The sequence below is a fragment of the Cryptotermes secundus genome, unplaced genomic scaffold (genome assembly GCF_002891405.2).
Source record: "Cryptotermes secundus unplaced genomic scaffold, Csec_1.0 scaffold766, whole genome shotgun sequence".
Classification (NCBI taxonomy): domain Eukaryota; kingdom Metazoa; phylum Arthropoda; class Insecta; order Blattodea; family Kalotermitidae; genus Cryptotermes; species Cryptotermes secundus.
Genome location: NW_019727791.1, coordinates 378641 through 403194, shown reverse-complemented (window position 1 = coordinate 403194; position 24554 = coordinate 378641). Strand labels below are relative to the sequence as shown.

The 24554-nt window shown below is 37.0% G+C and overlaps 1 protein-coding gene across 2 annotated transcripts in view; it reads left to right on the top strand.

Moving 5' to 3' along the window:
- The window catches only part of LOC111865022 (glycogen debranching enzyme), a 66789-nt gene extending 44297 nt beyond the window's left edge, over positions 1-22492 (top strand). For both annotated transcript variants that reach the window (XM_023852719.2, XM_023852718.2), the window contains exons 18-27: positions 1706-1883; positions 2848-3026; positions 4334-4436; positions 8560-8785; positions 9708-9855; positions 10898-11113; positions 14139-14347; positions 17468-17653; positions 19110-19346; positions 22408-22492. In XM_023852719.2, coding sequence (XP_023708487.1) covers positions 1706-1883; positions 2848-3026; positions 4334-4436; positions 8560-8785; positions 9708-9855; positions 10898-11113; positions 14139-14347; positions 17468-17653; positions 19110-19346; positions 22408-22473 — 1748 coding nt within the window. In that variant the 3' untranslated portion in view covers positions 22474-22492. The remainder of the gene's footprint in view (positions 1-1705; positions 1884-2847; positions 3027-4333; positions 4437-8559; positions 8786-9707; positions 9856-10897; positions 11114-14138; positions 14348-17467; positions 17654-19109; positions 19347-22407) is intronic.
- Positions 22493-24554: the final 2062 nt, after the last annotated feature.

Here is a 24554-nt window from a genome sequence, read left to right as displayed (position 1 = left end):
AGTGAGCAGTGAATGCAAGACAGAAGATGAGAATTGAGAAGACACTGCATCAGAGACAAACGATGAGATTGATGAACAGAAGGAAACGTTCTCAATAACGAGTTTTCTGTGCAGGCATATTTCCAGATGAGGAGTCTGCTACATTTGGAATTATCTTCCATTCGTCTAAATACAGTATTACACTTTAGTGCACTGTGAAATTTGGTTAGTGTTATAAAGCGTGATTTCAGTGAAGAAATCGCTCTACTAGAAAGAATTTTTTCTTTCTCATCTTGACTCTTGAAATTTTCCAAATTCTTATCATTAACTGAAACTGTCATTCTTGCAAGTGTATTATTAATACCTTTCTATTCATGAGACCCTAGATTTAAGTATCACTCCAAATGACCTATCTTGACTGATACTTTCTTTTTTATGGTTTTTGTTAGTCTATCCAGGAAAATGCTGGGATAATATCCTAAAATAAGTTATCACTACATCTTCACTCTTCATTCGCAATTGCTAATTGACATTGTGATAAGCTATGAATCTGAAAAATGTAGTTATGCTCATATACCTTACTACTTGGCTTCTGGCCACATCAGTATGTGTATAATAAGAGAATATGAACGCCTCACAACAGGAAATTATTTAGTCATGATCCTATTCATTTCTTGTAATCCCTTTGCCCTTAATTAAATATTATTGCTGTAATACAATTTAACACTGCTCCTGTGCAGTGCAGTGTGCTATGATATTTTTGAGACATAAATAATTTTTTTTGTGCTTAATTAATGCTCCTGTACAGTGCAGTGTGCTATGATATTTTTGAGACATAAATAATTTTTTTTTGTGCTTAATTAATCAAGTACCATGCCATGAAGTCTTATATGAGGGAATGGAGGTGTAGCACCACCATTCTTAACCTCAGCACTAGATGGAGGTGAGTAGTGAGTATCACAGCCCAGCCTCTTTACCCTAGGGGAAAGAGCCCCCAGTACCCATTGGATGATAAGAAGCTGAGTGAGCTCCAGAGCCATTCTGGACACTGTGCACATAATCAAATAGACATGGTATGTTGTGATTTTCTGGTTATGATATCATGTAGTCTGGTAGGTGGGTGCCAACCTTTTTGGAGGAACATACATCCTTCATCTTCAGGTAGAAGTTCCTTAATATGGAGGCAGTGTATGTTTTTTCTGGCACCCACCTACCAGACAGAAACTCAAGTGGCAACCTAGAAGACCACAACATGAATGAGAATGGTTCTTGAACAATTTAAACAAATTATTTCAAAATACAAGTTGAATTTCTTAGCTACTTGTTTCACTACTTACACAGACAACTAATCTGTTGGAATGAGAAGGGAGATGAAGTAAGCTACAGTGTAAAGTTGTAAATTAAGGTAATGGCTTGTCTCATCATGGAATTGGAGTTAGCAATCAGTCCTTGGAGAAAAGGAGTGGAAGAAGGGAGACTATAACACAAATAATTATAACCATTATGTCATGGTAAAGGAGAAGTAACTACATATGGTGCAAAAGATAATTTCTTATTTCTTCTCCTTAAATTTGTGGGATAATCATACAGTGGATATAATTATATGAATAAATATGGTATATATATCTCTTTCTTGCCCCTTCTCTCTTTGAAGGAACTATTCACAAATTAAAATACAATTTAAGTTGAATTTGTTTCATTATAATTTGATATTCTTATTTTATAGATTATATATCACAACGCTTGAAACAGGATCCTGGGACATTAGAGATAGGGATTTGGTTAGAAAAAAACTTGAAACCTTTGAAGGAAATTCCACGATATCTCATACCAAGCTACTTTGATGTAGTGATAACTGGAACCTATCTCATCTTGCTGGATCAAGTTTGGAGACTGATGTCAGAGTATGTATTACATCAGACAAACTTACCATAACTGAAATGTAAATAGTTGTTAGCAACAGCATTTCTTATCCTTTTTCTAATGCTAAAAACCAGCATAAGCTGCATATATTTGGACATTACCTTATACAGGTATACTTAAGCAATGTTAGATTTCATCATATAATCTGTATTACAGCTCTATAGGTTTACACAAATATACTGTAAAGCTCTTCACTAGTTTGTTTGGCTCTCGGCTAGTAGATTTTATTAATATTCATAAAGAGAGATGTAACACCATACCATTATGTTTGATTTGAGTTTCTTATGGAGGTAGTTATGAAGAGTTCTGTCTCTGGGGGTATCTTGACAGTCTACATGGCATTATAACCCAGAAGATCGAACTCTTCATCATTCAGTCTGTTTCTTCGGGAAACTGTTATTCCTATTTTATTTTAATTAAGTGTACATTATGGATAAAATATGTAATTCCATTTTGTGTGTTTATTTCAGTGGTCCTAATAAGTGTTCTAATTTATTTATCTGTAATATAATTTTTCCCATTTTAACAGCTTATGTTTATTTCAAATTTAGAAATTCAAACATGTATGCAGTACTGCATACACCTTTCTCATGCTGCACCTAGTTATTGTAAAATCTTCTTTGCAAACTCTTAAATTTTACTTTACCATTCTGCTGAGATATGACTTAAAGTGATCTGCAGGATGACTATATCCATAATTTTCGTCATAAGTATGATTGAAAAATGTACATTATTTCATTAATTCCTTTGTGTCCATGTCCATATAATACAATAGCAGCTTTTGCTGATGTACATGACATAAATTACTGTTTGTAGCATGTTCATAAATAGGATTTTATCCTTACTATCAATGTCAGTAATCCCAAATAAATGTACAATTTGAGGCCTTTGTGACCAGCTTAGGTAGTACGTTTATTCTAACTGACCTCTGTACTTACATTACAGTTTTGTGAAAGGTGGCTCTAGCTTTCTACGAGGTTTGGCTCTGGGTTCAGTTCAGTGTGGAGCTGTAGCACAATCAGCTCCTCTTCCAGTTCTGTCTCCCTTTTTATCTCCACCATGTCCTCCGACAAAAGTCAATGACAAGGGTGAGATAGAGCAAACCTGTGTTACTTTATCTGCAGGTAAGAACATTCTTCTCATTTTAAAAATATAACTGTATTTTAGTTAATTTAAATAAAATAACAATATGTTATTAATTTAAATCAAATGTCATTCTCCTTGAAATGTTCTGAATTTTCAGGAAATTACAATGGAGCAAGTTTGATTAACCTGTAATACAGATATATACATACCTATGTGACCATGCTTCCTTACATGAATGAAATGGTGTCTCTCAAATCTCAAGCAACTGACCCATCTAGAATTCAGTCATATGTATTGAATTCACAATAGAATTTTCATTCATATAGCAAGTTTCATTACTGTGATTAAATTTACAGTGAACAGATGCAGCATGCATGGAGGAAATCATATATGTGTACATTTTGACTAGAAAATGTCAACAGAAGAGATCAATTTGGATATATCATGTAGATGCAAAGCCTTGGACCTTGGACAGATGTTCAGTGTACTGTCCAGCAACAGACTTTTATGAACACATTGATGAACCTCTAGGTTCCATAGAAAATAGAATTTCTCAAATGAATAACTGTCAAAAGTTGAAAGAAAATCTTTTACTATGGCAATAATAATTTAATTAAATAGATTTTATTGACTGTTTGGGAGAAAGTTTGATCAAGAATCAGCCATTTGTATGATTCTGAGCCTCTGGCTGGACACCACTCCTTTCTATAACAAATTTCGCACTACTACAGACTTAAATTTGTTGGTAATGTGATTCGTGTTGTAAACAGTATAATGCTAGGCCTGCTGGTACCTGCTGAGCCAGCATAGTTGTGCAATGCACAGATGGTAAAGGTTATACCTCTTATTTTTACAAAGTCTTTCATTTATGACAAAAGATATAAAACAAATACAGTGAAACCTCACTAATTTGGACTTCACTAATATGGAATTTGCAATAATTCAGACAACTGTTTTTTTTTCTTCACATCATGACCTTGATGATCACATTTCACTATCAGCAAGTAAATTGGCAGTATGAAAGAGGAATACAAACTAAAATAAGTTCATTTTATAGACATGGTCTCAATAATATGTTGTCTACCTAAAATGTTTTTAAGATTGATGTCAAAACTTACAGTTTTACATTTTATGACAAATTTATTTTATGATATTCAACCTGAGTTTCAAAATAAGGTTGTATTGCCAAAAAGAGCAAGTGAAGTCCAATTTATAACTTCCTTGAACATATTTTCAGTATCACTTCCACAATTCGGTCAAAGGTTTGTTCCAAATTAGTCTAAATTAGTGAAGTCTTGCTGCATATGTTTTGTTCAAATACAAACAGTAATATGTTTTGTTCCAGGATTACCACACTTCACTACAGGTTATATGCGCAACTGGGGCCGGGACACATTTATAGCATTAAGAGGCCTCTTCATCCTCACTGGAAGATACCAGGAAGCTAGGTAAATTCATGTTTCCATTATATCTTCCTATTTTTAAATTTGACATAGAAATGATAAAGCATGGAAGCTTATAAAAAGCACCAGATAAGAAACAAACACAGCAACACTGTGGCTGATAGGCTTGAGCCAACATATGCATATTATGACATATAATCCTGCCCACACAGTTAGTGGAATTGTCCAATTGTATAGGTCTCAGGGGAGAGCAAATTGCATGAAACATTCTGAAGTGAAGAAACAGATTTATTACCTGGAAGAGAAATCTGACATGAAACTTTACCATATACTGGGAAAGTCAGCTCGAGAAATGCTGTAGGCGCTTCAGACAATGCATGGCAATGAGATGATGTTCCAGTCCCACGTTGGGAATTGTGTCAGATGTTTAAGGATGGGTGTGAAGTCAACTGATGCTGCAGACAGCCTGTTACATCACAGAATGAAAACAATATGAGACAAGTGTAGGAGGTACTTGTCTCTGGTCAGAGTCATATAGCAGAGATGACTGAAAAGAAATTTGAGCTTCAGTTTGCATTTTATCATAATAAGAAAAATATGATTACTACATGAGGATCAGTGGTGAGCTTACCAGCAAATGAGAGGGATGCAAATCTCTGTATGAAGAACTATTTTCTTAGATATGACACCATGCAGCCTGGTAGAAGTTTACTGACATTCCGCCAAAATGACCATTGTTGCTGAATGTATTGCTTTTAAGGGAATACGGTGTTTGAAATCTTTCTGAGTGGTAGAGCATTCTGCACTTCAAGTTTATTTCTGAAAAAAGCAGTCTTCTGGGATTTGGCACCATGTATAAGTGGTGTTAACCGACGTTTCGGAGGAACGTATCGCATCCATCTTCAGGGTAGAAGAAAACATAAGAATTCTGCAAGCGAAGAGACCGTGAGAACCGGTAAAAGCAGCAGTCTGCTTTCACTGGTTCTCACGGTCTCTTCGCTTGCAGAATTCTTATATTTTCTTCTACCCTGAAGATGGAGACGATACGTTCCTCCGAAACGTCGGTTAACACCACTTATACACGGTGCCAAATCCCAGAAGACTGCTTTCTTCATAGTCACCGCCGTGAAAGCCTCATATCTTACATATATTTCTGAAAGTTAAAAGTTAAAATAAAGTCTAAAACACAAGCAAATGCAATCATATTGTGACATATCAAACTGTTGCTGGGTTGTAGCAGTTGGAAAACATTTCATTTCATTTCATTTCATTTATTTCGTGTCCATGGATCATTATACATGATATAAGACATGTCATTCTTGTGTAGTTATAGTATAATAAGTTTCATGATGTTACTATTGGGGGGGGGGGCTGCATGTGAAGCATGCAGTGCAACGTGGAATTTGGGTACCAACTCAGCATTTGCTCTGGGACCAAGGAAAACCACGGAAAACCTTGATCAAATTGGCCGGTCACAAAACCTCCCAGATACACTGGTTTCTAGCAGCACCACTCCCACCGCCTCGGCTCCATATCCCATAGTCCCTGCTGTCAATGGGAAGAAGAGAAACTGCGAGCCAGACAAAAAGAAAATGTTGCAAGCATAGCCTTGGAAGGAAAGGACCGGTGATGCACTGTTAGGCTATTTGGGATGAACAGCCTTAAGAAGGGAGCAGTGAGACATGTCAAACCGTTGCTGGGCAACGGGAGGTGGAACAAGTTACCACAAAGACAGACTCTGGATAAATAGTCAGTTGCCGGGTTGCGCAACAGTGGAAGTGAGGTTATGCAACAGTAAGGAAAATAGTGTTTCTCCGTGCCATGCCTAGCAGAGCCAAAGTGCGCTGGTTGCTACGCAGTAATAAACAACTCTCGGCAGCATTGCCCAGCAACACCTGTAAACACGATGTTTACGGAAGAGTGAAGCGAGGTGGGTTTTCCACTGTCCGACTGAGGGTTTATAAGGGAGACTGGAATGCATAAGGAAGGAGATGAATTGTAGCAGTCACCGAAGCCAGTTGAAGTCTAGCAGTCACAGAGTTCAGTTGTAGCGAGTGAATTGTGAACATGAAGAAGACATTATAAGTTCAGTCGAATTATAGCAGCCATGGAAGAAGAAGAACTGAACGCGTGATCAGAAGCGTTTATGTGTGATAATCAGTGATAATTAGTGATAACTGAGAAGGTATTGGGAGTGTATAATTCAGTGACACTTGTTTAGCTCCTGCGTTATAAATACGTGAAGTCCACTGAAGATAGAGTGAAGAGATTATTATGTAGGGTTTGTAAAGTGTGTAAACCCATAACAGTGTCGTAATTAATTGTAGCTACGACTTGTAAGTTGTTAAATACACCAATTAACAATCCTAATGGCATCTTCAGTGGCAAAACACATTACAATATTATCTGATCAAAATGGTCCCTTGTCTGAAACTAACACTTTGGGCTGTTCATGTAACATTCTCGGCAAATATTCATCCATGCAAACTAGTTTTGTTTTTGTGTTTAACTGCTTTACTTGGTTAGATAGGTTGGGATGGGCTGGTTGCATTATGGAAGGGGATTATAATGTAGTTAAGGTTTGTTTTGGGTGACAGTGGATTTCGATAGGAAAGTGGAGAATCATGAATGAAATAACGGGAATCATAAAATTGAAGGCTGAAGGAGGAAAAACTTTAATCAGGAAACATTGAATGCATGTTTCAGTGCACTTTTCTGTATTCTTGTGAACGAATGAACCTACATTAACCTTTAACCACCGGACTTCTGAAATGGTGGTAAGCTTGGTCTGACCAGAGTTTGTTTAAATGCCTGCTGCTTGTGCGCGTTTAAATGCCTGTTGCTACTCTGCATTTAAATGTCCGTTCCTGTTATGGCGCTTAAACAATTTTAAGCATTGTGTTTAAAAATGCTGTTTCTAACTCAGTTTTTATGATAAATGGATGGTATTAATTTTGCTTTTATCAGGAAAGAACATAGTGTCGCATATTATAACAGAAGATTTGAAAAATTTTATGCAAAAGTTATACTCTATTTTCAATTTTTTCTTTTAATTTTGATGCATACTGCAAAAATGGTTTTCCCAGTTCTTCACAGAGTTCTCCATTATAAAATCAGTCCTGCTTGTAACACATGACAAATTTTAGCATTCCCTGGTGTCATAAAACAGATGGAAGCAATAAAATCATTTGGTCTTCTGCTAGCACTGCTTACACTCTTCGGATTTTCAAATCTTTTGACTAAAGGGCAGAAGAATGAAAGAATGGCTATTCAAGAGAAAGCTAAAGGGGTCCCTTCTTCAGTGATAAGACCGTTATAGCTGCAAGCGATTATTGCCCTTTGTAGGGTCGTGAACAGACAGTTGCATCATGGCTGAGATACAGAGTGTGATCTGTTTTCTGTCTGTTCACAGTGAAATCGAATACTGTAATTTCATTTCAGCCTATATATACATCAAGTAGATAACAGTAAAAAAGGTATGTACATCGAATTTTACTATATATTTTTTACACATTAATCTGCAGAATCTGCAGTAAAATTACTGGCTTGTGGATGAGTTTGGGCATAATTCATACGTATACCCTTTTTTGTTGTTGTTGTTCACTTAGGTATCATTTTAATTCCTCTATTATGGTTTTATTCAAGTCTGTCTGCTAATTATTACATTTAAAAATAAATATTTAGAACTGTGCATGGCCTTCTACTAGCAGAGTTTAAATGCCCGACAGGCCAAAATAGGGTACTTTGGATCATACTCATCACTGGCACGATCGGGGCACTTCGGTCGTTAAAGGTTAACTTTTTAGAACAAAGAGGAATCCTGCTATGAAAGTATAAAAAATGAAGTAGTGAGTTAAATAGCAATACAAAGATGCCCCCAAAAAATGTATACACACTTAGTAAAAGTTATCTACTGACGTAATGACAGAGTTGAACCAAAATATAATGTACTATGTGTGGTATGATCTCACAAAATGTGGTGCTAATCACATAAATGCCAGAGCAGCCCTATCAAATGGCAGGAAAATCAAAGAAAATGGTGGCAGAACAGTATAGGTACCTTTTTTGGGGCCACTCTGTATATTTAGCTTATGCAAGATTATGTGGCCAACTCAATAAGACCCACATTTCCCATAATTATGTGGAATTCATATTATGTAATTTTCAGATATCACATCCTAGGTTATGCAGCATGCCTGCGGCATGGGCTGATCCCTAACTTGCTGGATGGTGGACGTAATTCCCGATTCAACTGCCGTGATGCTGTATGGTGGTGGTTGTACTGTATACAGAGTTATGTTCAAGAGGTTCCCAATGGCGAATCCATCCTCTCAGACAGAGTATCTCGCATCTTTCCCACAGACGACTCACCACCCCTTCCTCCAGGTGAAGTGGTACGGTAATTTTAATATTCTGTTAATAATGATAATCATAATAATGATAATAATTATAAATTATAAAATAATAATAATAATGATTAACATTGCTTGAAATGCATTTCATGACACAGATACCAAATGATACCGTTTTTATCTAGAAAGAAAATAAGTACATATTTCCTCAGTGGATTTTATATAATACTGTAAGAGAAATGGGGGAAAATCATGTTGAAAGAATGAGGTTTTTGTGATCTCTCTGCCAAAAGGGATAAACCATGAAGTCAAAAGAAGCAGATGATTTTAATGTCTAAACAGGCCAAGTGGACCTAATATTGTGCAGGTATCATGATTACAAAAGCCCTTGGTACTTCATACTGAGATTGATTAGGTTGTTTTCTACCCACAACCAAATAGATCATTTACTTTATGTGTTTGTTTAACTTTACTTTCTTATATCTCTAAATCATCCAAACATGATTTTTATTTATGTATTACCTCGATTATGAACTGTGGTAGCTCAGTCAGTTAAGGTGACTGATTACAGACTTGAACTGGACAGCCAGATTTCAAATCATAGACAAGATTTTTCTTTTCATCACCACATTCAGAATGGTTCTGAGGCTAGGTCCTTGGCTGGTGTGTGAAACTGATAACTGATGTTTGAAGCCTTATCTCCATTTCCCTTATAGGTCTCAACGGTGTGTTTAATAAGCCAACAAGCAACTTAACTTTATTCCCAAAATGACAGTTGACTTCAACTGGGTCAGGATAAGGTCCAGTGGCAGACATCTGTAAACATAAATAGCGGAGAGTTTTGTGGCCAGCTGAGTGACTGTCTGCTTCTCAAGAATGATTCTTTTGCATAGATTTAGCTGTCAAAATTATGTTGTCATTTATTACATATTCCTTGAAGAAAGCAACGAAACTACTATTTCAGGACCAGCCATTGTATGATGTTATCCAAGAAGCCTTGACTGTCCATTTCCAAGGTCTGTGTTTCCGTGAACGGAATGCTGGCCAGAAAATTGATGCTCACATGACTGATAAAGGTTTCAACAATCAGATTGGAGTCCATCCTGAAACTGGTGAGTATGCAACAAGTAGCATATATATATATAACCTCATACACTTCCAAGGATCAAGATGGAAAAAATATATAATCTGAATTAAAATAAATCCCGATGTTCTTTGAAGATTAGCCATTGCACAGTTCCTTTTTCTAATCAGATGCAGCTGCTTTGCCAAACATGAACACAGAAAAAGAATTTTTCATTTGCAAAATTGTTGTGCTTTGTAACAGAGATTAGAGGGTGGGTTTAAGTCTCCTCCTGAAGCACGATGTCTTATCACTGGAGTAATCATAGTAGATGTTTGATAAGACCATGATATCCAGTAAAACATTTAAGTTTTCTTTGAAAGATTTCTTGAAATAAGGTACTGTCACACGTGCTTTTGTAGCTAGTTCCATTATGAAATGTAACTGGTATTTTAATTTTAATAAGTATTTCACAAACTTGAATAGTAATTTCTTTTATAAAGCATTAGCTGATATAGCACTCTTCTTTTGCCAGTATAGCTTATTCATCATTACCTTATATACTACAGTGTGAAGGCCATATCTGTTTGTAGCTTGTTCAGTGATACTGTCAGCAAATCAGGCTATGAATGGTTGCGGATAATGAACTGGAAACTATATTGGAGGAAGTAAGTGTGGCCTACTTTAAGGCATCATTCTGGTCTTTGGGTGGAGGGACTGAGGAAAACCATAAAAGATCTCCATCAGGATAGTTGGTGTTCCAACCAAAATTTGAACTGGGTACTTCCTGAATAAAATTAAAAGTATTACCACTTCAGCCAGCTTGCTTGGTGTGCAGGTGTCAACTGCAAGCATTTCCCATTTCTTGCAGTTCTCGAATTTGATTTATTTATGGATAACCTGTGACTTGAATTGCTTGCTTGTATTGTTAATTTTTGGTCTAAGAATGTGACTGTGTTATTGAATGTACATGAACCCCATGGTAGAGTAAATGTTGTACAGTTTACATATGGCATCAATTTCTTTGTAAAAATTTGTAATGTATCATGTTCTTTCCCTAAATTTTATGCTAACTTTTATGCTTTTACAAGGTTTTGTATTTGGTGGGAATGTGTGGAACTGTGGGACGTGGATGGACAAGATGGGGTCAAGTGAAAAAGCTGGTAACCGAGGGAAGCCTGCCACGCCGAGGGATGGTAGCGCAGTGGAACTGGTAGGACTCAGTAAAGGAGCCCTAAAATGGTTGGCAAAGCTCCACTCAGAGGATAGATTCCCACATGGTAGTGTCAAAAGACAAAACAAAGATGGTAAGACTTCTCCATTTCATATGCAATTTGAAAGATAGCACATATTTAACCTCATAAGGAAGAAATTTGTAACTGTTTAACCACAGCCCTGAGGCAAGACTGTGTTCTCACTGTTTACTGAATTCTGAATTTACATGTATGTAAACAGCACCAGAGTGAAACTGGGGGATACCATTGAATGTCAGACACAAGAACACTAACTATTTCATGCCTACTGTGAAACTATATACATGGAATGACCCCCTCAGTTATCTTAGGCCTTCCATTACCCATGATACTTGATATTCTGTGATATCTCATTGTGAAAATATTACATAGATATGCAATTAAAATTCAATTATCATTGTCCACAATGTGAGAACTCTTCAGCAGTTATACTGATACTACCATTTCAGCACCACACTTTTTTTTTTAATTTACTTAGTGGGGGGTGGAGTCTAGTTGGGTCCACTCAGCATGGTGGCCACTGATTGGCCTATTGTACCTGCCCCGGGTGATTATGATGATGGAGAATTTGGTGAAATGAAGATTGGCAGGGGAAACCGAAGTACTCAGAGAAAACCTACCCCAGCGCCAATTTGTCCACCACAAATCCCACTTGACCATACCCTATTTTGAACCCGGGCCTCTGCGGTGGGAAGCTAGCAACTAACCGCTTGAGCTATGGCACGGCCACCAGCACCACACTTGGTCACACTGTACTAATCACACTGTTCATTCTTATACATTACAGTTCTCAGCAGACAGTTTGAAATCAGGATTTCAAGGAAAATATACACTGTGAATTTTTATAGTTCTAAAAAGACAAACACATTTATACTAAGATACTAAAGTTGGTTGAACAGCAATATGTGCTAATGGTGTTGCTATGTAGATGTAAGCTGTGTGGACCTGCAGTAGCATCCCAGCTGACGCAAAACTTGTTAGCATATTTAATGACAGGATAGCTAGGGTCAGTCTTTTATTTATATTACGTAATACTAATCCTACTATAAATCTACAAATACTGTTCCACATATTGTTTATTTATGCATATCTCTAATGCTGTACAAATTCACCATTACATGGATCTGCCTTTGGCTCCATTGCTACTCATGTTATCTTAATATGCCCTTTCAGAAAGGGTGTAGTAACAGCAATGTTTTACCCATAATGTAGCCCCAGGGATTAAGATCCATGTGTACTAATATAATGGGCCCTCAGAATACCTTTTTCAGTCATGGTGATGAAGGGCAAATTGTTTGGTACACAGCTGTTTTCTGATTTAACATTTCACTGATGTTAGCAGCTCACCAGTAGTATGCCTGACATGCATTTGGAAGGTGTGTTATTTGTTTCCTGAAACATTATCATATCAACAATTTAAAACAACTGATATCTTTACTTGTATATATGATCACTTCCTGATTAGTTATTATGGATTCAACAAATGTTCCAATAAGCTGCTAAGAAACAGCAGTCTGTACACATGGATGAATGTAACAAGCAGATAATAATATAAAGACAAAATTGATAATGAACTCAGTCAGGATTCCAAAATAACTTCTCTATGTGTAGACCAGAAGGATGAAGAAACACAAGTCCTTCTTATTAATAAAAAATATTGTCACCACAGTTTTCAGCTGGAGTCCACAAGACGAGAAGATAATTATTGTTAAAAGATGGAATGTTATGGCAATCAAACCTTCTTTTCCTGAAGGTAACCCATGAATTTTTACATTACCATTACAGGATTTTATCAGCTAACATCGAGGTTGTGTTCCTGGAAAAACATTACGTTATGCATAGTAAACTGGTCTGGTATTTCCATAAGAATTAACTGAAATAACTGAGGCATGTTCTGCTACTCCAGTACTCTGTCTGCATACTGCTGATAGATGAGAAGTGTGCAGATTAATGGGGGACACAATACGAAATAACTGAGGAATATAAATGTAGATATAAATTTTAATAATATAATATACATGATAATTTTAAAATTTATACCTATCAGTGCAGCCTAGTTCTTTTACAGTAAAAAAGAGTGCAATTCAGGGACAACTTTGGAGATGTGTATGTAGCTAAAAGTTGTATTACAAATTCTTGTCACTGACATTAACTGCTTGAGTGATAAAAGATACAATGAAGAGGACTACCTTCTAGAGTGTGATGTTGCATAGTCTGTTGAAAGTCAACCAACATTTAAGAGGACCGTGTCACCTCCATCCTCGGGGTTAGAGAATAAGCCAAGCAAGAAACTAGCATAAAGCAGGTAGCCCTGCTCTATTCTTCATCCATGAAGATGGAGTCAACATGTTTCTCTGAAACTCTGGTTGACTTTTCAGCAAACTACATGGAGTTACATTCCAGACAATAGAACACTTCATAACTACTGCTGTGAGAATTTCAAATCCTACAAGATGTAATATACACTAACTTGCCAGTGATGTTACTGTGATACAGCATGAAGTGAGCATTATCTGTACACAAGCCTTAAAAAACACTCTATGACAATGAGTAAAAAAGAGTTACATTTTTACATATTTCACATCTACATTATGTAGCCAATTGTACACAGTAGATGTCAATGAGGCAAAGAGTCTGAAATAGGTAAGGTAATTTTCTTTGTCTTCTACTAACTACTTTGAATAATGTTATATTGTAGCATATCAGTAAGTGATTAACAAACAGTTCCATCTTACATGCAACACTTTTTACATAATACACACATAATGTGTCTTCTGAACTTATTTTAAAACTTATTGTCACTACATGTTAAGACCATCATATGGTCATCATCAGGTGTTATAAAATTGTTGTGTGGAGACTGCTGCACTTGCTTTGGTCTTCTAATACAGGATGCAAAGCCCCATGATGTGTTCATGCATTTCGTGATGCTGTGTGTCCTCTCTTGCTATGACCATGACTATGAATGTTTTATAGTCACTTCAGAATATACAAGTTAAATGCAGATTATTAACTGTAAGAAATAATCAGGTGCATGTGTACATCAATTTTTTCTTTCATTATTGAATTCCAATAACAGGTTCTGTCACCACATGGACATACAAGCAATGGGAGGAATGCATTGCTGCAAATTTTGAGAAGAATTTTTACGTACCTGTATCCCCTTCATCCACCGAACCTCGCCCTGATTTGGTTCATCGCCGTGGGATCTACAAAGACTCTTGTGGTGCAGGGCAACCCTGGGCAGACTATCAGCTCAGGTGTAATTTCCCCATAGCCATGGTTGCTGTGAGTACCATTTCATTACCACTGATCCCAGTTACAGGGATTGCTGAGCACCCAGGTACTGTCCTTGACCTTGGTTCCTGTCCGTCTGACAAGAATGAAGGTAGGAATCCATATTTGTAGACAGTAGCACCAATAGGGTGGTATTTCCATTTTGTCCCTGCTGATAGAATGATAACAAAGGTGAAGATGATGGCTGTCAGAGGCCACTAACTTAACCCCTTCAGGACTTGTCACATCAGTGCAGCCAGCTTCCGTGTGTCTTGTGAACCTATGAATTTGAAGAACTTATCATCAAAAGATGATCATACACACATTAGAGCCTTGTAAGATGTCTATGTGCCTGTGTCATATATTGGGAATAATGAGAATATCTTTTTTTTTGCTTGTAAGGTCACAGATGTTTCTTGTAAATACCAAGGAAAATCATGGTAGTACATACATAATGATGAATGAACCAAGTACAAGTTCACACTATAAGCAGAAGTCAATCTGTGTTTCAACCCAACTGCTGATGATGTATGAGTAAATGAAACTCTACTGAACTGTGAATCGGTAGAAGTGACATAGAACAGACATGAGTCATATCCAGATACTGATGGAAAACCAGAAGTTGATACACATGAAATTGGCGGTGTCACAATTTTAAGATGTCAGGTTAAATGAAGGGAACTTTCAACAAAAATACATTACTTTCTGAACTAAGGTGGAACAATGACTCAGTGTTCATTCTGTGAGTTCATGAGTTGGATGCCTCAAGCTGAGGTGTGAAACCTGGTATGTTTATTGAAGACTTGTCTGAAGTGGAGTATTTCATGACAGTGCTTCCTGATCATATTGTAGATGTTTTTACTGCAGGGACCACCAGGTACACACATCAGGTGATTTCCACATATGATAAAGACGACTTGCTTTACAATCTGAAACGGTGAAGGGACAAGCAGAAATTAAATGTACACTTTCATTGCTTTGTTAATGTCAATGGCTAGAAAGAATCAAAATTCTGTAAAAAAAATACTGGTCAAAAGATGTACTGCTCAACTCCAAAAATTTCTCAGTACCTATGGCAAGTGACAGATTTCTTTCAATTCTCACATTTCTCAGTAATTTAAATAATAAAGCAGAAATAGAAGGAGACTGACTTCAAAAGGCGTTCAGTTGTTTTTAAGAAGTTTCTGACTTTGTAAGATTTGAGGCTTTCACGGCGGTGACTATGAAGAAAGCAGTCTTCTGGGATTTGGCACCGTGTATATGTGCTGTTAACCGACATTTTGGAAGAACGTATCGCTTTTACCAGTTCTCACGGTCTCTTTGCTTGCAGATTTCTTACATTTTTTCTTCTACCCTGAAGATGGAGGCGATACGTTCTTCCGAAACGTCGGTTAACACCACATATACACGGTGCCAAATCCCAGAAGACTGCTTTCTTCAAGTTTCTGACTGTTCACTCCTTTTCAAATTCCCCATGTTGATGAAAGTTAGTGGTCTTCAGAAAAAGGCTAAACTTCAGACAACACAAAAAAAAAAGGCATAGGTTTGTTATATAGCTTTACCTCCTGTGTGACTGTAAAACTGGATGTGTCAAAATTTCAGGTGTATGCAGTAAAATGTACTAACATTGAATTGAATACCAAGACAGGGGTGTTTATACTGATGACTGGTACTCGAGTCCTGCATTATCCCTGTTTCTTCACAAACTGGAGACCAGTTCCTGTGGTACAGTGTGAGGCAACAGAAACAGTATGCCTCCTCTAAAGAAACTTTCACCTGGTGAACTACAGCCAGCGACCAGTGATTTAAATGGCCATGAAATGGTGTGGTAGATCGGATGCAAGATTACTTTCTGCTTTCCACCCTTCGTTCAGATGAAATTGTGACTAATGGAAAGCATTTTTTTTTGGGGGGGGGGAACCAGTTCTGGAACCAAAATGGAATGTTGACTGCAGAAATAATATGGGTGCAGTAGTTGAGACTGATAATGCTGCTCAGCTATGATCAGTGCATGTGTAAATCTGTGTAATGGTTTGACATGCGCACATGCTGTGTCCAACACAGACCATATTACACTTCACAAAAGATTCCTGTTATATCTTACACGTTTATCTCGCCATTTATAATTCTAAAGCTGATTGATGCTTTGCATCTGCTTTTTGTTTTATAAATGTCAAACAAAAAATGACCAGGATATAAAGTATTGTCAAGGCAATGCCATTAATGGATCTAGAACACTTTGGCCATGGAAAGTATCTGGAAATTTAAATCCTAGTGCTCAGGGGCTAATGAGGGATCCAAACCACACTGACAGCCTGGTATGCCTCACTTTGACAAAGAGGTGGAGGAAGCGAAAGTATATAAAAAATTCACTGTATCTAGCTGGTCACAAAGTACTACTTACAGTGCAGAAGGTATTACTATACCAACAACCTTGTTTAATGTTTGCAACCAATATTTAAAACCCAAGATCTCAGATTTTGTATCTTACTTCCTCACTCAAAAAAAAAAAAAACTGGTCATGAGACTCACTGCATTTATGGAACCCAAAGATTGATTGTTGCATTTATGAAGTCCACTTTTGGCCATATCCTGAGCAGCAAAGAACCTATTCAAGCCCAAGACCTTCTGACATAACACTCCATTTATTTTATTTATCTGTTTGTTCATTTAACATATGCTCTATAACATCGAATGATAGGATGACTGGTGAATATTAATTTGAAAAAATGTGGAAGGAAAGTGATCATGGGCTAATCTGAGGTAATATCACAGCTTGGATTAAAGAAAAGAGTGAAGAACCTCTATCGGAATAGCTGGTCTCCAAGCTGAGATCTGAGTCTGGAACTTCTCAAACACAGAGCAGGGTGTTACCCACTTAGTTGCAATGTTCGGTAGCAACATAATCAAATAAAAACTTTGATAATGATGATGATGATGATGATGATTATGGTGGTAGTGGTGGTCCTATGACTTGTGCTGTATATAATAGACTGCTGCAACAGTGATGAGCAGATTAAATGCCAGATATTTCAAATTAATTATAGTGAAACTGAAATCTGTATTTACAAAACAAGATTTGCTTTATTTTCTTTCTTAATTTGCTCCTGATAATCTGCTCTTTTGTCGCAGGCACCAGAAATGTTTGATCCACTTCATGCTTGGACAGCTTTGAAGAAAGCAGAAGAGTTATTACTAGGTCCACTAGGTATGAAGACCTTAGACCCTGGAGACTGGAGCTATAATGGAGATTATGATAATGCCAATGACTCAGAGGATGGGAAACTTGCTCATGGCTTCAATTACCATCAAGGACCTGTAAGTGGCTTGCGTTATGTGTAAACAGTAATAACAGATCCTTCATTGAGGGAATCATAAAGCACTTAACTGTGGGCTGAGTGATTGGTGTATACAGGCTCTGAGGCATGTCACCCAGCCTTTTATTCATTGAGAACCTGGGCTCTTCTGCCAGAGGTAAAGCAGTTATGAAGCTGACCATTCACTCCCATTTAGTGCCAAGGTCTAGAATACTGGTGCTCCACTTCTGTGCCCAGGATATATCTTCAGAATGAGTGTTTATGCACAGTAGCAAATTTACCATTATACAGTCTACAGTCCTCTTACCTACAATAAGAATTTCATATCTTGCAGCAAAGCCATACTTTAAAACTTATTTCAGAGGACCTGCTGCAAAACTGTCATCTTGTCCATTTTCATGCAAGGCAGTCTGCCCCAGTATGTAATGTCAGTGTCTGTACTGACACACTCTGCCAGTAAGTCTTTCTCAATCCATTTAGTTACTTTCATCATCCCTCAGTAACACAGAGACACTTCTGCCTCCTTTCTATTAGGGACTGGCTTATTTTCCAGAACCACATTTTCAGTTCTTTTTTGTGTGTTAATGTTTACTCCTTTTCCCTGCATTCTATGTCTATATTCACATGTTCCTCACTTCTTTAAGACAAGTGGTGAAATAATACCATAACACATTCAGATCCCTCCAGAAGTTCGTCAGACCACCTCTGCACGCTGGCAATTTTGCCCACAAGAAAATTTGCTGTGATCATATTTTAACATAATGTACTATTTGTGGTGTTTATGAACAGTAATTTACAGTTTGTCTATAGCCACAAGTACTGTCCTGATGATAGTTAATCTTAGTTTACTATTATGTCACTGAACACTCTAGCGCTTGCTTCTTGCACATATCTTGTCGCTTCCAACGTGGAATTCATTCATTGCCTTTTATTGCTCTGTTTCACCACACATGAACATCACATACTGCTTCTAAGTGCAGACTCAACTGGCTGTCTTCAGGCTAGCAGCCACTGTTTTATATATATAATTTTTCTAAAATTATCCCAGATATTAATGAGTGGACTAAGCACTTTGCATTGATAGAAGGGCTGGGAGAGGGGGAGGTCTAGAACATCCCCCCCCCACAACCACAATCAGGCTGCACAGCCAGTAACTTCAAATATCATTATTTCTTGGAGATATATTTTTTATGTGCCTGTATTGTTTCAGTACCACATTGTTAGAAGTGTCTACTGACAATGACAGACTATAAGAACAAACACTGAACTTTGCACAAAGTATGAAATTTGCAACCAAAAGAACTAAATACAATAAACTTTACATCAGAAGTGTGTAACTGCAGATCTGGATGAATTAAGGGAGACTACAGCGAGGAAGTATTTTGCAAATCACACAGAATATTGATATATGAAAATCGTGGAAATTGACACTTGAAACTCAGTTCTTTGATTTCAAGGAATGGTTATGGCCAGTTGGTTTCTTTCTACGGGCAAGACTGCACTTTGCTCATGAGGTAGGTGGAGAAGCTGAGCTAAGACGTACAGCAGCGAACACACGCTCTCTTCTTGCTCGGCACTTTGTGGAGTTACAGTGCTCATCATGGAGAGGATTACCAGAGTTGACCAATAGAGATGGTGCCTACTGTAGGGACAGTTGTCGTACTCAGGCTTGGAGCATGGGTTGTCTTTTGGAAGTAAGTTGCTGAATAATTTTCATGTATATGCAATCTCACATTCCAGATTTAAATTACATTTGTCTTTTAGACTACTACTGAGCTACTCTGGAATAATTTTTATAAAAATAAGTCATAGTCTTCCCTTTCACTTGGGCTACCAGGTGCAGTCTGATAATTACACGTCATATAAACATGCATGTACACACAAAAGAAATCCCTATTAAAGAGTCTGTGGGGGAATTCTTTTCATCATCAGTTAAAGGAAACTGTACCCATGTGGATCCATACACTTATACAATCGGCAATATCAAATTAATTTCTAAAATGATTAATGATGAAATAAATGCAACAGTTACACAGGAATGATTTGCAGCAATGAGAGATCATGAATATAGATTGCTATTTCAACCACAGTCGCACTAAATTAAATTATGAGTTCTGGAAAATTAAAAAATTTCTTATATTTAATGAAAGTTATTTATTAAATATTGTGTAAATACATTGTTTGTGTTGGGTTTTTGGCTAACTAACTAAAATCTAACTCCATGGAGCTGAGTCCTTCTTGATAATCCACCAGTTGCTCAGCTACTCAAGAATTTTCCAACAGTTTATGTAACTCGATGGTTCGTTACCACGTTCACAGGAGCCTGCCACAGTTCCATATCCTGAGCCAGAGTAATCCAGTTCTTACCACCCCATCCTGTTTCTGTAAGATCCATTTTATCATTATCCTCTGACTTCTATCTGGGTTTTCCTAATGGTCTCTTTCCCTCTGGCTTTCCCACAAAACCCATGTATGTATTCCTCTTGTCCCCATACATGCTGTGTGCCCTGCCCATTTCATACTCCTTCTCTTGATCATTTTAATTATATTTGGTGAAGAGTACAATTTATGAAAATCCTTGTTATGTGGTTTTCTCCAGCGTCCCATTATTTCTTTCTTCTTCTTCAATATATTCTCCTGAATACCCTTTTCTCAAATATCTTCAGTCTGTGTTCTTCCCTTAATGTTAGGGACTAAGTTTCACACCCACACAAAACCACAGGCAAAATTATAGTTCTGTATATTTTAATGCTTATGTTTTTAGACAGCAGATGAGAAGACAAAAGGTTCTGAGCTGACTAATAGCAAGCATTACCCCAGTTTAATATGCTCTTGCTTTCCTCATGAGTCAAATTTTGATTTGTTACTGTCATTCCGAAATATCTGAACTTTGCAACATTTTCAGATACTCTGTTATCTATCTTTATGTTATGATTTTGCTCTGTACTCTGGTGATGAGACAACATATTCTTATTTTTCTCTGTGTGTACATCTAGGCCAAAGTCCTTATTAGCATTGATTAAAGAGTCTATGTGTTTCATTATGGTACTTATATTATCTCCCAATATATTCATATTGTCACGTGTAGGGTGGTACGCATGATGAAAATGACAGGTTCTAGTTCAGATGATTGGGTTTATTAGTACCTTGGTTACAATCTCTCTCAATCACAGTCAGTACTGTGATATCACTGATTTACACTTTATAATTCACTGTTACACACACACTAATTCTCTTATGGTAATGCAATTAAAACACAGGAACTAGCACTTCAGATCACTCCAAATATTACACATAAATAAAATCTTCAAATCACACTTTATATCCGCACAAGTCCACAAACTTTTCATAGCTTTATCCTGCTGAGAACTGTGTTGTAGCGCCGACAGTCTTCAAGATAACTCCTCTGCATAAACCCCATGGAAAACATGGTCTCTGCTGTTGTGCGGAGCACATTGCATAGAAAACATGTCATGTGAGATCTAAGTACTGTTGGAGTGTGACGTCATTCTGCCTGCACAGAAGTGTTTACCAACCAGTTGCCTTGCAATGAGCAATACCATTTGTCCTATTGTTGCATGCACATTAGTTGGTCTGTGTTTACCAATTCGTTTCCTATAAACAGCCCAGTCTGTTACAATATCTTCACCGACCAAAAGCTGATGTGCACTGTTCAGTTCAGTCCAGTCCTGTCTGGTTTTCTTGGCCCTTCCTATGGCATATTCTGAAGCATCCACTTTCTTTGGTCCATTTTGAACAGAGAATATATCAGACAAATATTTACCTACACAGACTTTACTATGTGTTTTATTTAAGCACAATTTTAATAAGCCCAACTAGTTTTGTGGTAACACAAAAACTGTGAGAATATTTTACAATATTTCCCTCCTGACTGAATCATAGGCTTTCTTGAAGCCTATGAGTAGCTCATGTACTATCTCATTGTACCGCTACATTTTCTCCAGTCTCTGGCGTTCGCATTAAAGCTGAACTGTAGTAGATCTGTTCTGTCAAAACCCACACTGATGGTCCCCAATTATTTCATCTACCTATGGATGTAATCTTGAGAGAAGGACATTGGATAGAATTGTGTATGAAGTTGATAACAGTGATATACTTCTACAGTCAGTTTTATTGCCTTTCTTGTTAAGTTTTCACAATAATGGACTGCTTCTACTGCTCAGAAGAATCTTCTCTATTCCAAATAGAGCTGTTAAGTTGGTGGCTCTCAGAATATAAAGTTTCGCTTCCTGCTTCAATCAGTTCTACTGGAATATAATCAATACCTGGCAATTCATACTTTTCAACTTTGCAATAGCAGTTTCAAGCTCTAAACAGACTAGGCTCAGCTGTATGTACTTCCAACTGCCTAATATCTCTGATCCTATAAAATTCAATAGCTGTGAAAGATAATATTTAATTTCTTGTTACATCGGTATGATTATAACACTGGATAAGGTAGAAAAGGGAAGCACTCAAAAGTATAATGATTCTGATGATAAAAAGCACCTGTTATGTCCTTCACACAGTCAATTTTCTCAACAACAGCAAAACTAAGGGAAGACTAGAGATAAGTGTCATTCATAATCCTCTAATTCTTTGAGTATGCACTTCTCATTGCAAGTGTTCATTTGTATACAAAATATTTAGCGCCATCATCTGTTATCAATTTGAAAAGGGAAACACGTCCTTTTTCCATCTAATTTGTTCAGTCATAGCTGGTTACAATTAATTTTTATTTCTTTATTTTTCAAGGTTTTGCATGATCTACACTGCTTAGAGGAACAGCAGCCCATCACTCTCACCTCCACTAATAACTGACTTGTCCTCGCGTGTGCAAATCAAAGTAAAAAAATTTATACCATCAAGGGGGTAACTTCACACGCGACATTTACAAATGCCCTCGCATTGCCCAAGGCCTCATCAACTACTGGCATGTTAATGACTTCAATATCTGGTCAAGATGTTATCTATAGTGACCAGTATTTCAAGTTTGGTCAGTGTTTAATTGGCATAGTTTTTACTTTGCCTGTAGGAAGTAAAATTACGCTATCAGTTTCACAACACAAGAAGTATGTGCATCGAACATCTTATATGCCTATATTTAATTCACTAAGGCTAAAGTATGGGGTCTATCCTGGGATTTTAATACCTGAAAATCAAAATCAGATAACCTTTCAAAGTCTTGGAGATGTGCAGCAGTGGCATAAATTACTGCCAATTATAAAATGTGTGATGCCAAATGACAAAATTGATGGGAAGGATCTTGTCTTGGGTTGGAAAAAAAATGTAAGCCTTGATTATGAACTCTCAGCAGTTGAAATTCAGGTAACAAATATTGTTCATAGAGACACAAGAAACGTATTGTCCAAGGTTTCCTTAACTGAGAACTTGGCTTTACAAGAAATGAAAAGAACATACTCATTTATTGAAAGGCCTACATCAAATGTGGAATCATTTCTTAAAAATGATGTTTCTGTGTTAGTAAGAGATGAAGATGAGACTAACCCACTTCTGCCTTTGTTACTGGGGTCTACCAGTATGATAGACTATGAATCTGAAGCACTGAATGACTACAGGAGAGTCCATCAGGAGTTAGCCCATAGAAATCCATCTGATCCAAAAAAAGCTTCAGTATCTAAATCTTCTAGTTCATATAGTTCATCTTTCTATTCATCAAAGACCAAACCAAAAGGGGGTATCAAAATTTCAGATATCTCAAATTATAAAATTCTGTCAGAAACACATGGCTGTGAAACTGTGAAGAGTTGTGACCTCCTTGAAACTAATGGGTATGAACCCTCAAGCAGTTTCATGAATCAGAACACCTTGACTGTACTAGGGGGTCATACCCTGAAACATGGTCACGGTGCAAGTTCCAATTCTACAGATATTCAAGAGTCATCATTTTCATCAATTGAGCCTTATCCATTACCTGAGGCACCAAGTTTACTCCTATTAGAACCACTTCTTCTCATGCAGCAAGATACTGCAAATGGAAGCCGGACACCCATGCTCAAGAAGCACAAGAGAAGGAAGGAACAACTGACTCATTCTGAACAGCAGAAAGTAGCTCGTATCATGATTGGATACACACTTGCTTTCTTCCTTCTAGCCATTGTGACATTCTACGTGGTGTACTTCGTATAGTGTCATGATGAAGCAGCACTGTTAGGTTCTCCCTGCAGCATGTCAGAAAAGCATCCTGTATCTGAAATAAATAGAGAGTGAACAGGCTTTTATAGTTTTTACAACAAAATATGTAAGTGGTCACAGTCTTGGTTTCTTGTGTTAGAAGACCACATATCATTCTTCTTACATTTTTACCTCTGATAAAATGCAAACATATTAATTCATTCCCCTCTGTTAAACATTTTCATCTCAAGGTTCCTGATGTAGGAATGTATGAATCACATTTTAAACACAATATACATGAATATTTCATTACATATGTATTTTAATAACCTCATAGAGAGANTTAAGATCATTTTAGTGAAAGTTTCATGTTCCTATCTCATAGAATTTAAGAACAATGATGAATAAATAATTTTCGAGCAAAATTTAAATGGCCGGCTGAATATATTACCGCAGGAGCCGCGGCCACGGAATTTAAATGACCACGTCAAAGGGTTAAGTTTGTTTAGTTTCTTCCTAGTATGGTTACCTTTCAAGTAATTCTGTGATTAACTGGAAATAAAAAGAGTAACTCTCAATGATATAAAGATTGTTTATAGTTGAAAGTTATTTTATGATTTTTTTTATTATATGTAATTAGAGGTAGTAATACAGCAGTCTTAGTACTGACTTTTAAGTCAGAAAACTTCTTTATCCGAAGCGGTATAATTGCTCCTAATGCCATTTCATGCCAGCAAGCATTTTTCTTCATTGGTTACACTCCTCTG